Source organism: Chiroxiphia lanceolata, chromosome 2 (assembly GCF_009829145.1).
Source record: "Chiroxiphia lanceolata isolate bChiLan1 chromosome 2, bChiLan1.pri, whole genome shotgun sequence".
NCBI lineage: Eukaryota > Metazoa > Chordata > Aves > Passeriformes > Pipridae > Chiroxiphia > Chiroxiphia lanceolata.
The window spans coordinates 85,775,412-85,791,053 of NC_045638.1; the positions used below are offsets into that span (position 1 = coordinate 85,775,412).

The 15,642-nt window shown below is 37.2% G+C and overlaps 1 protein-coding gene across 23 annotated transcripts in view; it reads right to left on the reverse strand.

The window, feature by feature from the left end:
- The window catches only part of DLG2 (discs large MAGUK scaffold protein 2), an 847,901-nt gene that overhangs the window by 418,565 nt on the left and 413,694 nt on the right, over positions 1-15,642 (reverse strand). For 5 of the 23 annotated variants that reach the window (XM_032678113.1, XM_032678107.1, XM_032678103.1 and 2 more), the window contains exon 1: positions 10,156-10,497. The exons of the other annotated variants lie outside the window; for them this stretch is intronic. In XM_032678113.1, coding sequence (XP_032534004.1) covers positions 10,156-10,473 — 318 coding nt within the window. In that variant the 5' untranslated portion in view covers positions 10,474-10,497. Of the gene's footprint in view, positions 1-10,155; positions 10,498-15,642 lie in introns of those variants that run through there. 23 annotated transcript variants of the gene reach the window in all.

The window sequence follows — 15,642 nt, forward strand, 5'->3', positions numbered from 1 at the left end:
TCAGCCTTCCCAGTCTGAAATGAAATGAACATTGACCTAACTCACAAATGTATCAGAGAACAAAAGAATCATATAGCTGTTCCTTCTGAGGTGCTTTAAGAAATGTCAAGACATCAGGCAGTAAGTGACATCTGGTGAAAACAAACAGGATCAATTTTGCTTTCATCACCTCTTCTGCCCCTGGTTGTTTATTGAACACCAACTAATACTTCAGACTGCAAAAAGAATTTCCTGCATCTTTGTAGTTTTATTATTGCTTTTACTATTAATAACACCAAAACCTAGCTCCTCTATCCCTTATCCTCTTGCCATGAAATGTTTCTGCTGTGGCAATTCTGTTGTCTTTTGCATTTTGCTGGTTTGTCAGATTTGCTGAACCTTCAAGTACAAGAGGTAACATGATGAAATAGAAACTGGCAGAAAGTACATTAAGGTTATTATCACCTGAGGACAAATGCTGGCAAGTGAACCACAAGAAAAAAGACTTCCATCTGGAAACAAGACAAAGAGCATACAGGTAAACCCAGTAATTCCACTGCTGTTTTGGCAACCATTCAAAAATGTGAAAATACAGATGAGTTGTTTTGAAAAATAATGTAGAAGTAATAGAACTCTTAAAAAAGAGGACAGAAAGGAGCAAAGGTGAGAAGGAAAACAGATACTAAATTTCCCCAGTACCTACATGTGTTTTGAAAGGGCATTACACAAAATGAGCAAAAGACAACCTTTCAGTTAGATGTGACAAGGCCTACGATCAGAAGATGCAAGGACCCAAGACTCATGAATCTGAAGAGTTTTTTAGATTTTGTGCATCCAGCAAAACATTTCTGCAATTCTGCATTTTCATCCACTACAAAGAGCTGATTCATTCCTTTCTGTACTCTGTATGATTAACATGATGTTTTATTTCTTGGTATATGAATTAGTTTAGCTGATAGACAGCAACCAGCGCTTAAAACCAAAATAACTAGGGAGTAATCACCTCAATTTTCAGCACGAGTTATTTGAAAAGTAACGTGTGAATTCCAGGTTTTTGCTGACTACATAGACTTAAATGCATCTTAGTAAAAAGAGAAGATCCACTGAGAATACTGCCATGACAACTTAAAGAAAAAAAAGAACTACAAAAGACAATATTTTTGCAGATTTATGCCTGCAGAAGTGATCAGATTGCTTCTACTTTTATGCTTGCGGTGGCTGAGCAAGCTAATAACTGCCCCAGAGGCAAGTGCAGTATATCATGACTCTGCTTGTTATGTGTAGTAGATGTACATGTGGCACAATAGAGAAAAAGTATGTTACAGTCAAATCAGGCTGCAACAAACTGGTCTTGCTCCTCCTCATGCATTTGTAGGGTTTCATGTCTTTAAAAAATTAAAGTTTTAAATAATATTTATTAAAAATTGTAATAATAATTATAAATTTTATATAAATATATAAATTTTTTCTAAGTTGCTGTAAATCCTATGGGCCAGGTTTTTCAGAAGTGCCCTATGGGCCCATGGGAATGTCATGAGGTTCAACAAAGCCAAGTTCAATGTCCTGTACCTGGATCAGGGCAACACCTGATTTCAATACAGTTTAGGGGATGAAATGGATTAAGAGCAGCCCTGCCAACAAGGGTCTGGAGGAACTGGTGGATGAAAGGCAATGCGTGCTTGCAGCCCAGAAAGAAAATTGTATCCTGAACCGCATCAAAAGGAGCTATTAGGGAGTATCAAAAGACTACAAAGATGGTGAAGGGCCTAGAGGAGAAGACATATGAGTCTGAGGTCACCTGGTTTGTTCAGCCTGGAGGAGACTGAGGGGAGACCTCATAGTGGTCTACAGCTTCCTCCTGAGGGGAGTGGAGGGGCAGGCACCGGTCTCTTGTCTCTAGTGACCAGTGACAGGACACAAGGGAACTTCATCCAGTGGTTGGGCACTGGAACAGAGTTCCCAGGGAATTCATCATGACACTAAGCCTGACAGAATTCAAGAATTATTTGCACAACATTCTCAGGGAGATGGTGTGTTTCTTGGGGTGGTTCTGTGCAGGACCAGGAGCTGGATTCAGTGACCCTTGTAGGTCCCTTCCAGCTCAGGATATTCTATAATTCTATGATTCTAGGTATGACCAGCAGGTTGAGGGAAGTGGTTGTCTCTCTCCACTCCACTCTCATGAGATCTCATCTGGTGCATTACACCCAGGCCTACCATCCTCAGCACAGGAAAGACATGGACCTGATGAAGTGAGTCCAGAGGAGGATCACAAAGGTGATCACAGGGCTGGAACACCTCCTGTGAGGACAGCTGGAGAGAGTTGGGCTCTTCCAGCCTGGACAACAGAAGGCTCCAGGAAAACTCATTGGGGCCTTTGATGTGGGCTTATAAGAAACATGGGGACAAACTTTTTAACAGGGCCTGTAGCAATAGGACAAAGGGTAATAGGTTTAATGACTCTTGATCCTGTGCAGTGCTAAGAGTTGGACTCAATAATTCTTCCAACTCAGCATATTCTGTGATTCTGTAAACTAAAAGAGGGTAGATTTAGGTTAGATATAATGAATCTTTTTACAGTGAGGGTGGTAAAACACTGGCACAGGTCACCTAAAGATGTGGTGGATGCTCTGGAAACATTCAAGGTCATGTTGGACAGGGCTCTGAGCAACCTCATCTAGTTGAAGATGTCCCTGCTCACTGCAGAGGGTTGGACCAGATGACCTTTGAAAGTCTCTTCCAACCTAAACTATTCTATGATTCCATGATTAATATTTTCAGTAGATGCGTATATGAGTGTTTCCAAAAATTAGATTCCTTCAAACTATAAAGATCTGGCATCCTCTTCTCCCATCACTTTCTCACCTCCTCCCCAGATTTACCATGACTACATCTCTAGGCAGGTTTCACTAGTTATTCACCTGCAGACAATTTCTACCAATAACCACTTTCCTGTTACTGTTGTTCTGCTCTGAATTGGCAATGCTAAAAAGCATTAATTAAAACACTGAGCACTGAGGATATACAGTTGTCAATAACTGAATGAATTTAATTACTGCAAAATGTTTCATATATTTAATATACAAATACAGAAATTAGCAGGATAAATAGAAAGAAAAATATATTAATAAGCTGCAGTGGAACCTGGATTTCACTCACATTTTATGGATACTCATGTTTAACCTTTTGGCTTTACTTCCATAAATGTTTTTTCTGTATATCAGAAAGAAGTACAGAGGAATGTACTATAATCACTCCAAGTCTGGAACTAGGAGCTGTGCACTAAGTTCCGATAAGATAAAGAGATAGATGTCTATTGAGGAAACATGATGCTGATCAAACTGCTTAGGTCTTTTATGTTTAAACTCCATTATTTTTAACTCCATACACTAGGAATAAAAAACAAAACAAAACAAAACAAAATCCTTGTTTTGCCCATTATTATAAAATGTTACCTGAATATCTGTTCTGCTTTAGTTTGTGCTTAATTGCATAAAAGACTATAATTTACCTATAAATGTATTAAAACATTACATGCATTTAAGCATGAATGTATAAATGTCTTGTATATTCTAAATGTGCACATTCAATGTTACCCTTTTTCTATGTTTAAACATAAAATTAAAAAATTGAAAAGAATTCATATCATAGGAGTGAGACATTTTATGAATAGAGCAGAAATACCAGCTAGCCACAAAACTGCTGCACAGAACTGGAGTCATACTCATTGAAGATGAATATTTTAGTACTATATAGTGTAAGTTTTAATTGCTGAAGTTGATTAGTGTTTTTTTTGCTTTCTAACTTATGTCTTACTAACATTGCATTAAAAAGTTGTGTTTGAGAAGTCAACTGTTGAAAAATAATACAATAGAAGCATGTCTAAGGTGCCAACCTCTAAATTTATGCCTGAGCAAGCTGGTGGTGAAGAGATCGTTGAGAACACAACAGCAAATGTGGTAGCATCGGCCCCAGACTGAATATGAGACTAGAATCTGATATTTTTACTACCTTCTTGTTGAATATCTCGATAAGAATTTGGAGATTTTTTTCTTCCAAAGTATCGTCTGGCTGTTCGATCCTGTGTGCCCAACTGCAGACTCACAGAGCCATGACAAGTGACTTATGTGCTCATGACTGCAAGATGGACAGATTTTGATAGAACCCAGATGTCTGCTGAGCAGAAAGTGAGAATAGGAAGAAAGGCAACAAGGCGTCCTCAGAACTCTCCATTTCCTAAGTGAAACTTTATTATCTCGGAATTCTTGGAGGTAGCAAAGAGCTTGATAACAAGTTTCTGCACTTAGCACAGGTATGTCCCCAAGCACTGTTGTACTGTCAAAACCAAACTGCACACATCAGATTGCACATTAAGTGTGACTACCTTTGGACTAGGAAGCTGTGCCCTATCTTCTGGGACGTGTCCCTTGTCACATGCTTCTGCACTCAGCCTTGTGCTGGCACTAGAAGCTGTGCTAGTGGACATCAACTGGGCCATGAAATAGGCCTCTCAAACACCTTTTTGTCTCTCAAACACCTTCCCCCTCCTGCCCCCCCTGCACAAAGTAGACCCTACAGAACGATGCAAAGTAAAAAAGAGCTTAGACCTTACTCACATTTTCAATTAATATTAATGGGTTCAGCTCCCAGGTGAGTGATGGTCGCAACATAAAAACTTGGACAAACCAGCACACGGATAAATAGAAAAATGTTCTGTGACCATAAATGCAACAAATAGCAGTTCAGTATGAACTGATTTCACATCTGGGTGCAGTATATTTTCTCTAGGGTGTCAGTTACAGGAATCCTATTACACTTCGCCATCCTGCTGTCATTTGGAATGCATAATGAAAATAATTCGTCTGATGTTCTGTTTGACCAGGTGAATATTAACAATTTCACCTGCTGAAGTAACCTGCTTCTCCTTGTACAAATACTTAAAAAGGTAAAACCCTGTATTAAAAGTACACTATATCTAAACCAAAACCAGATCCTACTTTGCTAAACTGGATCTTATACTGTCACACAGTAAGTCACATAGCTGGCTCCTGTGACTTAAAAGAAAGAACTGGAATTTACAAAAAGGATTATTTTTTTTGTTTTTCTGATATTCATTTCAGATATTACAGAACCTCTATTTTGAATACATAAAGAATTCCTGTTTCATTCCTTTACTTTTAACTCCCAAAATGATGGGAGATTTTGAAATTAGGCCATTATTGAGACAATTAATCTGATTAACTGCAGTAATTTATAAAATATACAAAAAAGTAAATGGATATATGTTATTAAATTTATAAACACTATTGTTACAACCTATGGCTTATTTCAAAACAAACACGGTTCTTAAAAGCAAAGTAATTGAATCTGTAATTATTTTTTTTACTTTTTTGGCTTTATTTTTATTATCCTTCATCCAAAAGCCACATGTAGACATGAGGAAACAGAGAGCTAAAGTGGCAAACTCTGTGAATCTGGTCATTACTACAACTAGAAACCCCCCATTTTTTGTTTTTTGGTTTTTTTGGAGAGAAGTCTGATGTTTTCATACCCCAGAACAGTAGGGATAGTCATTTCCAAAAGAGAAATCAATTTTCAGCTTGTACCTTCAAGTCATGCCAAAACAGCTGAGACCAATTCGTTCTCAGTCTGAGCCATTGCTCAGTGTCCAGCTAGAAACTGTCAGGCATCATCCTTCATTGCTTCTATTTGGATTAGACCAAAGCCATCTTGTTCAGTTGCTATAAAGGTTTCCCATCTTTTCATGCCTAATGTAAATGCAGTGGAGCATTAGATACAAAACACAACCAGGTTTATCAAGGCTTATTCCTATCACATTAAGCAAGCCATAAGGCAATCCTTTTTTTTTTTCCCTTTTTCCTTTTAGTACAGAGGGCATCCAGTTTATCAATCCTTTTGACATGCCACAAAAGAGATCCAGCAATATATAACCTTACAAGTCAGTCTAAGAGACAGGAAGACTAAAATTCTATTGTGTGGCCTGTGCCATCAGAATACTACAGGAAAGATCAAGGACTTTCCTGTGTTGTAAATTCCTGTAATGGTAAGGATATACTTAGGTGAAAATGCCTGGAAATTCCTAGCAGTGGATTACACAGCAGAATATGGGAAAAGTGATGGGAAAAAAAAAGGTTTGGAATCCTTTTGGATTCTGCCACTCTGGTCCTAGAGAAATGCCCCTCTGTTTTCAAATATGATGAACAGTTTACCCACGGGTGAATAAACATGTCTTAGAGAATAAACAAGTGAATAAACAAGTATTAGAGAAATTTATGAATAGCAGGAGGACTATCAGACCACTTGTGCAGTTTTGGCCAATTACCAATGCTACAAACAATCCCTGTCCAAATTCTACAATTCCCTTTCTATGCCCCCTTTCATCCCACCCTGAAAATCCCAGAAGCCAATTATATATCAAGGGGAGAAAATGTTCTTGGCTTCTCGAGGCATCTAGGGGGAGAAACTTTGAAACACGGGTTTAATTAAATGCAATTCTAAATATGGTGCCACAAATGCAAATTATGCATTAACATATTTATGACTGAACAATCAGCAGGAGCCAAATAACGTGTAGTTAAACTATAAATCATTACTATCATTGGTAAGTACAGTACATAATATATCCATTTCAGTATTTAAATGAAAATATATGGAACATCTTGCACACAAATACTGTCATGATCTGTGTAATCCTGCCTATTTCTTAACTGTCTTCACTGACACTTAAAATTATGTATTATGAAAAATATTATTTATGCATTAAACAAAAAAATAGGTATTATCAAAAACACTGTGGAAAGACCTGATACATTAATAGAAGGAGAAAGAATATTATATATTAAAACAAAATAAAATAATATTCACTTTTATTTTACTCCCAGTGGCCTTTACAAAGCAACGCCACAGTATCAATCAAGGCAGAGGTGGCTAAATGACCCCTTCTTACACTTTGGAAATTCTGGAATGACTGATTCTTGAATCTGTAGAGTACAAAGCCTCATGACTGACACTGAGGGGTTTTTTTTTTCGTTTTTTTTTTTTTTTTTTTTAAAAAAAAAGGACCTTTCATGTTACAGAGATAGTCCTAATGTGCCTCAGCATGTTTAGTTTCTGGTCTTTTCATTGCATACCATTCATCAGTCACATAAACAGCCATTACACTACGGAAACGCATTTCCAAACAAATATTACAGAATCACAGAAGCACTGAGATTGGAAAAGACCTCAAAGATTATTGAGTCCAACCACTAACCTAATACTGCCCTACCCACCACTAGACTATGTCCCTAAGCACGACATCTCTGTGTCTTTTAAATACCTCCAGTGATGGTGATTCCACCACTTCCCTGGAAAGGCTGTTATGCCACATGTCATGTTACTTCTTACCAGGAGTGTTCCATACATCACTAAGAGAATTGCTGGACTCAACACAGAGGACTCAAAGGCTAAATTTTGACCTCCTTTTTAGGTCAAACATAACCTAAATGCTATGAATTCAGTAAAAATAATGCTTTCCTGGTTTTGGTAGAAGAAATAGGTTAAACATGAATGCACAAGCATAAAGTTTTCTAAAGCAGCTGTCCTGGGAGAGCATCAGATCTGAATGCTACCCAGAACGCTGTAAACTTTTCAGAGTCCTCTGTCAGTCAGTGGGACCAGATACAGGAATCATTAGAACAATATCACTGATCTTCCAAAGGAACATGCTAATAGCTTTTGTATTTCTGCTTCTGCATGTCTATTACATGGCAGCTGCACAGATTGCTCACAATGTTTCAGTGATCTCACTTCTATGAATGCAGCGTGAGGATCAATCCAAGGCAAGATGCTGAACTGAGAGCTGTGATCTACATCCACTGATTCTAGGAATGAAGGACCTGTGCATTAAATTTGGTACTACGGTAGTGATCAAGAAGCAGTTTTACAAGCTGTTATGTCTTTCCTGTGCTTGAAGGAAGTAGTCTCTCCCAAAAAAGTAAATCAGAAGAAAAATCTTTACAGAAGTTTATGGGAAAAAACCCTCTGCCTTTGAAACTGTCAGTGTCTTATTTGTTATCACATTTACACATCAGACAGACATTTAAAATAAATTCACCTTTTTTTTTTTTTAGGACAGCAAATATAACTGTTTCACTATTTCTCCTTAATTTAGTAAGAAAGGGAACATATGTCAGTCAACATATGTCCCAAAAAACATTACTGACATCAAATTGTATCCCTGAAGTAAGGGAAATTAGTAAGAACAGCTCTATAATGTTTTCCCTTATTGCTTCTATGCAATATAATTGATAAAATGATTGTCTAAGTGTATGTACATACAACAATGTATATACACACATACACACTCTTCCCTTTCTTCCCATAGCTTGTATAATGCTTAGTTTGAACAGAGAAAAATAGATTATTTGAAACAAACTATCTCTCAGCTCTATGACACTGAAACTACCAAGTATATCCCAAAGTACATCAGTCCATCCCTAGACAGAAAATATCAGTTTGATTGATGGTAAATTGATTACTTATAGTCAAAATCCAAAAAAGGGACTTTCCTAAACAAAATAAGGTAGTTGTCATTTTGAACATACTGTAAAGAAAGTTTACAAAGCAGAGCTCTAAATTATACATAAAACAGTACATAAACCTGAACAATTTCACATTATCAAAACACATATGGATGTGATTAGAAAGGCACTGAAATAACTTTACAATACATCTATAACATAGACATCAAAGTAGTTTTAGAAGTGGTCTTTAATTTTTTTTAATAATGTTCCTTTATTTTCTCTTTATAAATTCTATACCTTTGAAAACCACAGAACTCTTTCTTTGAAGGTATTTTTTCCTTCAAGGTTTTTCCAAATCAAAAATCTTCAGAGCCTAAGAAAATATTTAGAGCTTTTTAGAATTCAAATTGGAATGAAGTCCAATTCTATGTTTTATATATTATTTTAACATTGGCTTTATGCCAACACAAATGGCTATATGTGCTTTGTATATGAAAAAAATGTATAAAATCTACTGTAATCACATGCAACATTTTGGTCACTCAAAAATATAACAGAAAGGTTAGGTTTTCCACCTGATACTAGATTTGAGGCAAAAAAAAATGAAGCTTTTTATATATAACAATCATTTTCAGTCACTAATGGATCACTGTTTTTAGACCATCAGACAAGATAAAGTACAGCAACATTATCTGATAATACTTTGCCATATTGCTTTTCTGTACAGTGAAAATATATTAAAACCATTTCCATGAAAATTGATTTGATCTCCAGAGAGGGTGCACATGTTCAGTGTGGGCTGAGGCTAGCTAAACTCTAGTGTATACTACATAAAAATATATTTCAAAAACTTATTTCAACAATAAATTCTGGGTTTTAGTGTGAAATTGTAACAAAAGCATTTGAATGAGCTTAAAGTTTTCTAAGGGAGAAATCAAAACATGCATCAGGTAGCGTTAATGCTTTTTAATATTAACCATCATACGAGTGTCACTGTGATTTCTATTTCACAGTGCTGGGTTACCTGGTGTGTGATCATTTTCAGTCTCATTGCTTACAAGGTATCTGTACACATCATAGACCCTGCATGGTTTATATTTGAAAATACACTGCCTTGACATTAAATAAAAATCTATAGATTTGAGAAAGCTAAAGAGCTATTTCATGTTTATTAAAGATTTCAATTACATTTGAAGTTCCAAAGAGGAGAAACAGGTCACACTTTCTCTTATCAGTAAATCTAACAACCCTCTCCCATGTTATCTATTTAAAATATTTTTTTAACTTCATGCAATATTTGAAAACAAGCTGTTTACAGAAGCAGGCAAAATCCATTACACAGGGGAGATACACACATCATTACTATACAGCATAATGGAATACAAAGTATGTAGAACCTTGAGGCACAAACCAAAACACTTTAACAAGAAAACCTTTCCAGGAGGACCCCATAATTTTCACAGGTGACAGAGAAGTAATACTTAAACACAGAGATCACCACCCAACAGCTTACACTTGCATATAAAATTTCCAGAATAAACCACTAAACACACATCAAAACATATCACAAAAAGTTGTCGACACTACCAAACCTCACTTTCTTTCCCTGGAGCATCCTCTAAGTCGCTTGGAGAGTCAAGAATCAGCTCACCTGCACGGGGGGGGCCCAGCCGTGGGCACAGGCGCACTCTGCCCACCACTGCCCAGGGCTGCCCTGGGGCTTGGCTGGGGATTTAGGGGGGCTCTTCCGCACCGTGTTCCACAAAGGGACAAACTTGCTCCTGCTCTGGTTGGCACTGCCAGGTCCCCAGGAGGCAAGCGCTTGAGAGCTACACTGGAGGCCCGGAGGATGCTGGTGCCAGCGGCAGGCGCAGTGGGCATCCCTGGCGACGGGAGGCACACTCCTGCCTCCGTCCGAGCCCTCGGACCCCCTGCCGCAGCTGTGCTGCTTGGGAAGGTGCGCGTGCATGGCGCACCCGGGGCTGCCTTTGGCCACCTGGCATGGAAGTGCTTCTCCTGGCAGAGGTGAGGTCCTGTGGCGGGGCCTGTCCAGCCCCTTGGCAGCAGCTAGCGGCAGGGCATGGCGGGAGCAGGGAGCAGCGGGAGCTGCTGCTGGGCAGCGCTGGGCAGCTCTGTGTCAATACCGGACTCCACTCGCGCAGAGACTTGACAGCATCCCCGCTGCAGGCAGAAGCAATCAATGCTCTGCGTGGCTGGGACGCACGCCTGCATCCCTTTCTGGATGACAAACCACGGGAAGAAAAAAAAAAAAAAAAATCCGACAAAACCACTCTTGTAATTTTCAGGAAGATTTAGTTTCTTTTCTAGCTGACCCTGACACAAGTCACAGGCACCCTGCTGAAGCACATTTATATGTATAAGCTTTACAGGCAAAGTGCTTTCTGGTGAAAATAGCATCTAGACAAAGTGCTGAAAAAGATACTCCTTTGCCAATGATCCAAACAGACGCTGGAGTGTTTTTTTTCCCTTCATGCCTGAAAAGACCTTGTCAACAAAATTGCATCAGAAGATGCAAATGACAAGTTCGGGAGGAATGTTATCTGCCCTAAATGCTAAACCACAGCATGAACGTCGGTATGTGCTAATGTGTATAAACCAATGTGCGTAAACATAACAGAGAGAGCAAGAGGCTGAATTTAAAAATAAAGCCACCTCGAAAGAATTTATGCCACAAATTAACAAATCTCCAGCATCTTATATATGTAGATGCGAATATATTTATTTGTGTGTAAGGTCTTCAAGATTCTGATTGATGTATCATTTTTTTCCTCTGTATTTTACCCCTTACAAATTCTTTGTTGCTTGCCAACAACTTTCTGTACAGAGTTTTCTGTAAGTTCCCTCTACGGTTTTTCTTACTAATACAATCTCTTCTCCTTGAATCTTCCTGAAATTTTTTTTTGTAAGTATTTTCTTTTTAGTTTTTGCTCATAGAAGTGACAGGGGTGTAAAGTGTATAAATTTGGGCTTGTTGTTCCAAGCATCTGGAGAGGTTCAGAGGTATTCTTTAGGCTCAGGTATATAGGTCCTTAGGCCCTTAAGACTCAGTGGATCTTGGACCCATATATATGTATGGGCTTTTTAGATTTTCTTTTACCTTAAGCATATCTCAGGTATATTTAACCACAGAAAATAATTAATTGATTTTTAAAAACAAACACAATACTGTGTGATAGAATACTTTAGTGGTGTACAACTAGGATTTAAGTATACAAAATATTAAAATAGATTTGTGATATACATAGTTTTACCATTCCAAAGTCTAAAACAAATCTACTTTTAAAGATTTCAAAGAGACAACTATGACAATCTGCAAATATAATTTCACGTGAGATAAATCAATTTTTACAAATGCTTTGGTGCAAAAAACTTGATTCAGTAATTTAATTCCTCCAAAACTGCTAATTTAAAATTCCTCAAAGCTTAGACATTGCTAAAATACATAACAATAAGACCAGTCAGTGATTCTTGATTAAAAAAAAATTATGGCAATGCTCTAACAATGGAGGAAATATTTTGACAACATTGTAATTCAAATTGCCACATGTGAAACTTCTATCTGTTTTAACTGTATTTTCATTCAAGGCGCTTGTCCCAGCTATACTATATATACTATAGCTATACAGCTATTTGGAGAAATCTGGATAATTGCAGAATTAAAGAAAAAAAACCCTCACATATAAATTTCAAAAAGGTCACTCAAAACAATATATATATATATATAAGGGCAAGTAACACCTACAACAGGGCTGAGGAGTGGAAAGAATCTACACATTCTGTGACCAGACACAGTCTGCAGGCCACCTATACACAAAATGTTGGCTAAAGTCATCTGTACCACTAAAATGCACTAAAATGCCTATCACAACCCCCCCCAACCCTATATTTTAAAGCAGTAGATGACCTTTTAGCAACCTTACTGCATCCCACCCAGAACAATGTAGAACTGCAAAGGCATCCTCTTGACTGTAACAGTTATGTGTACACTGTTAAAACAGTATATTTGACACAGCCTCTTATCAGAATGTGGAAAAAGTTTTTTTTTTTTTCAAAAGAATTTGACACCATTTAACTTACCCTTAACCTACCCAACATTTCTAGGCTATTGCACACTATAAAATTTGTAATGAAAAAAATCCTATAAATAAATGATTTTACTCTCAGCAATTTTTTTAAAGGTTGTCACTGCCTATGTGCGACAAAAACACTTGAATATGGGATATATACGTGCAACTAATTGCCAGACAACATGGTAAGATGGATTCAAAAGATAATGCAATTTCATCCACTGTAACTGAGCCATTGTATTAGAGAGGATGGCACGCACCTCTGGATGAACTTGGATTAACACATGGCTCAAATCCACATGCCCAACTGTCATCCTAATTTGATAGTAACTGGTGCACAAAGCAAAACTGAATATTGTACAATACACGATGTGAACTGTGTTTGACCCAGTACTTTTGTGGAAAAATCTCACTAATTTTCTTTTTCAAATATTAAGTAGGCATAACAAAATGGAGGAAATAGGTTTAGCTGATATTCTACCAGTAAATAACTGTAACTGGATTACAGTAATGTTGGACATACACCAAAAATAAATGCTGAGAATAGTCTGCTTCAGGCAAAAATGTGCATATGGGAAACAAAAAGTACATATGGGAAACAAAAATTATTAATAGAGTTCTGGAAGGGAAGCTAGAATCATGGGCAAAGATGATTTAGATATAGTAACAGATTTTTCCCTCCAACCAATAGTGCAATGTTATGCAACCATAAAAATACAGAATAAAAGAAGAATAAGAGTAATAAACATAGAGTGGACCAACTTATTTAGCGATCCTAAATTTTTCCAAATACTTTTCCTGAAAGAAGAATAATGAGAACAATTTTTAACATGATAGCAAGGCTACTGATATAAGTCAAATGCAATTTCTTTGCAACTTGTTTGGTCTGTTGGTTGGTTGCTGAAGAACAATTACACTTGTATAGAAATAACAATCTCAGTGGTGACATGGGCTAGAAGGAATGGTTGTGATTAGTCCGAGATGAGGCCAGGAGCCAACTGACCTGATACAACTCATTGCTGTCACAGGGTTCCCAGGAAATCTTGGACATATAATTTGATTTCCATAATTATTCATTTGTAAAATGAAAAAAACCCAACTCAACTGAAACCAGAACATAAGGGCTGGGGAAGAACACAGCTGAAATAAAACAGCGAAACAGCTCAGTTTCTATTTCAGGACTGTCTACTCATCTCTTCCTCCAGGTGTGCAAGGCAAGAGGAATGCAGGACTACAAAATCAAAAATAAAACAGCAGCAGAAGAAATATTTAATAAAAGGTGGTATTTAAAAATTTCACCATTAAGGAAGTTTCATTGGAGATCTATCAATGGCTTTTAAGAGTAATATTTTGTTTACTTAAAAAAAAAGTTATATGATCCCCATATCCTTTAAACAACAGGATGGGTCTCAATCTTTGAAGTTTTACACAAAAATACCAGCACAGCCCTGAGAGGCAGCTCCCTGCACAACAGATCAGCCTCTATGATCAAGAGCATGTTCTTTTCATTTTTAGGAGAGGCTAGAAAATCTTAAGGAGTTACAAACACAAACATATCCATTTTCAGTGTTCATTGCATGTCCTAGGGTTAACATAAGGACAATAATATAGAAATCAAGGTACAGTGGAAAAGAAAAATGACAAGGGTTTGGAAGGGAACTATATCAAGAGAAGAAAACAACCCTCATCTGGGAATATTAAGTCAAAGTCAATCATGTCAAAGCTGGTGGAGAACAGGGCAGCAGGTTTACCAATTTCACATCCAAGTGAATCAAAGAATCATAAAATTTCAGTGGAGTGAAATACAAGGGCATTTCCTTGGCCACACAGAGACTTCCTTTACCGGACCTGCTGTATTCAGGTAGAGGTGTGGTGCTGGTTTTGGCTGGGATAGAGTTAATTTAGAGATGTTTTTGTTATTGCTAAGCCATGCTTACACAGAGCCAAGTCCTTTTCTCCTCCTTGTACTGCCATGATGGCAGGGAGTCTGGGGGTGTACGTATTTATGACAGGTGATTTTTGGTTTTGAAAGAGAAATTCAACTATGCTGGGTCTCCATCCAGATAGCAACATAAGCAGAAAAGTAGCCCATAAAAACCCAGGAGATATCCACTGAATAAATTAATCAGGGGTTTTTATTACAGTCACATTGCAGTCACATAAAAATACATGTATTGATCAACTGTATAAAGAAAGGGGACAATATAACCAAGTTAGAATTTTTATTCCAGTGCTGGCTATCCATGTAGAAAATAAAAATGTCAATTAGCCAACTAGGCAGTCTTTTTTAGGTACAGTGCCTATTAAAATATCTTCTTTCTAACTGATTACTTTCTATTAGAGTTACTTCGAAAGAACTTATCTCGAATTTATGAGCAAACAATGAGAAAGTGTTTCTTCCCTATGAAGCTATTTGTGTTATGTTTGTAATATATCTTTAAACAGTTTGGCACAGTTCTGGCACTGCCTTATTATGGACCAGTTAGAAGTTTCTACTGCAGATGAATGGAAAGCAGAAAAATGTGATCACACAGCACAGCCAAAAAAGAGAAACTTTATAGCACACATTACCAAGAATTTAAGTTACTAACCTCCCTCTTCAGCCTTTGGAAAACCAAGACTTGTTTTAACTAATATAACTTCACAACAAAAGCAAAGCCATTTGATTGGGATATAACTTATTGATGGATATTAAAAGAACAATGAAAATCTGTCTTGTTTCTCTACAGTCCATGTCTGTCCACCCCAGAGATTTCATTTCAGTTGAAAACAATGTCTAAAAATATTTCTCACACAGAAGTATCCTGGTGTGTTTTTGTAGAGGAATTATATACAGCTAAGGATGATACCTGAATCAAGAAAGGGTGATATATAAGCAAAATGAACCCTTGGGGGCTTTATAATGAACTTTACCCATAAACACAGTCACTCTAGACATAAGATGCCTGTATATATTTTGGGTATTTTTTCTTAATATCAATCTTCATTACTTGGAAGAGTAAAAACCATCTATTGACATTTGGAGTATCTATAATATTACATCTTATCTG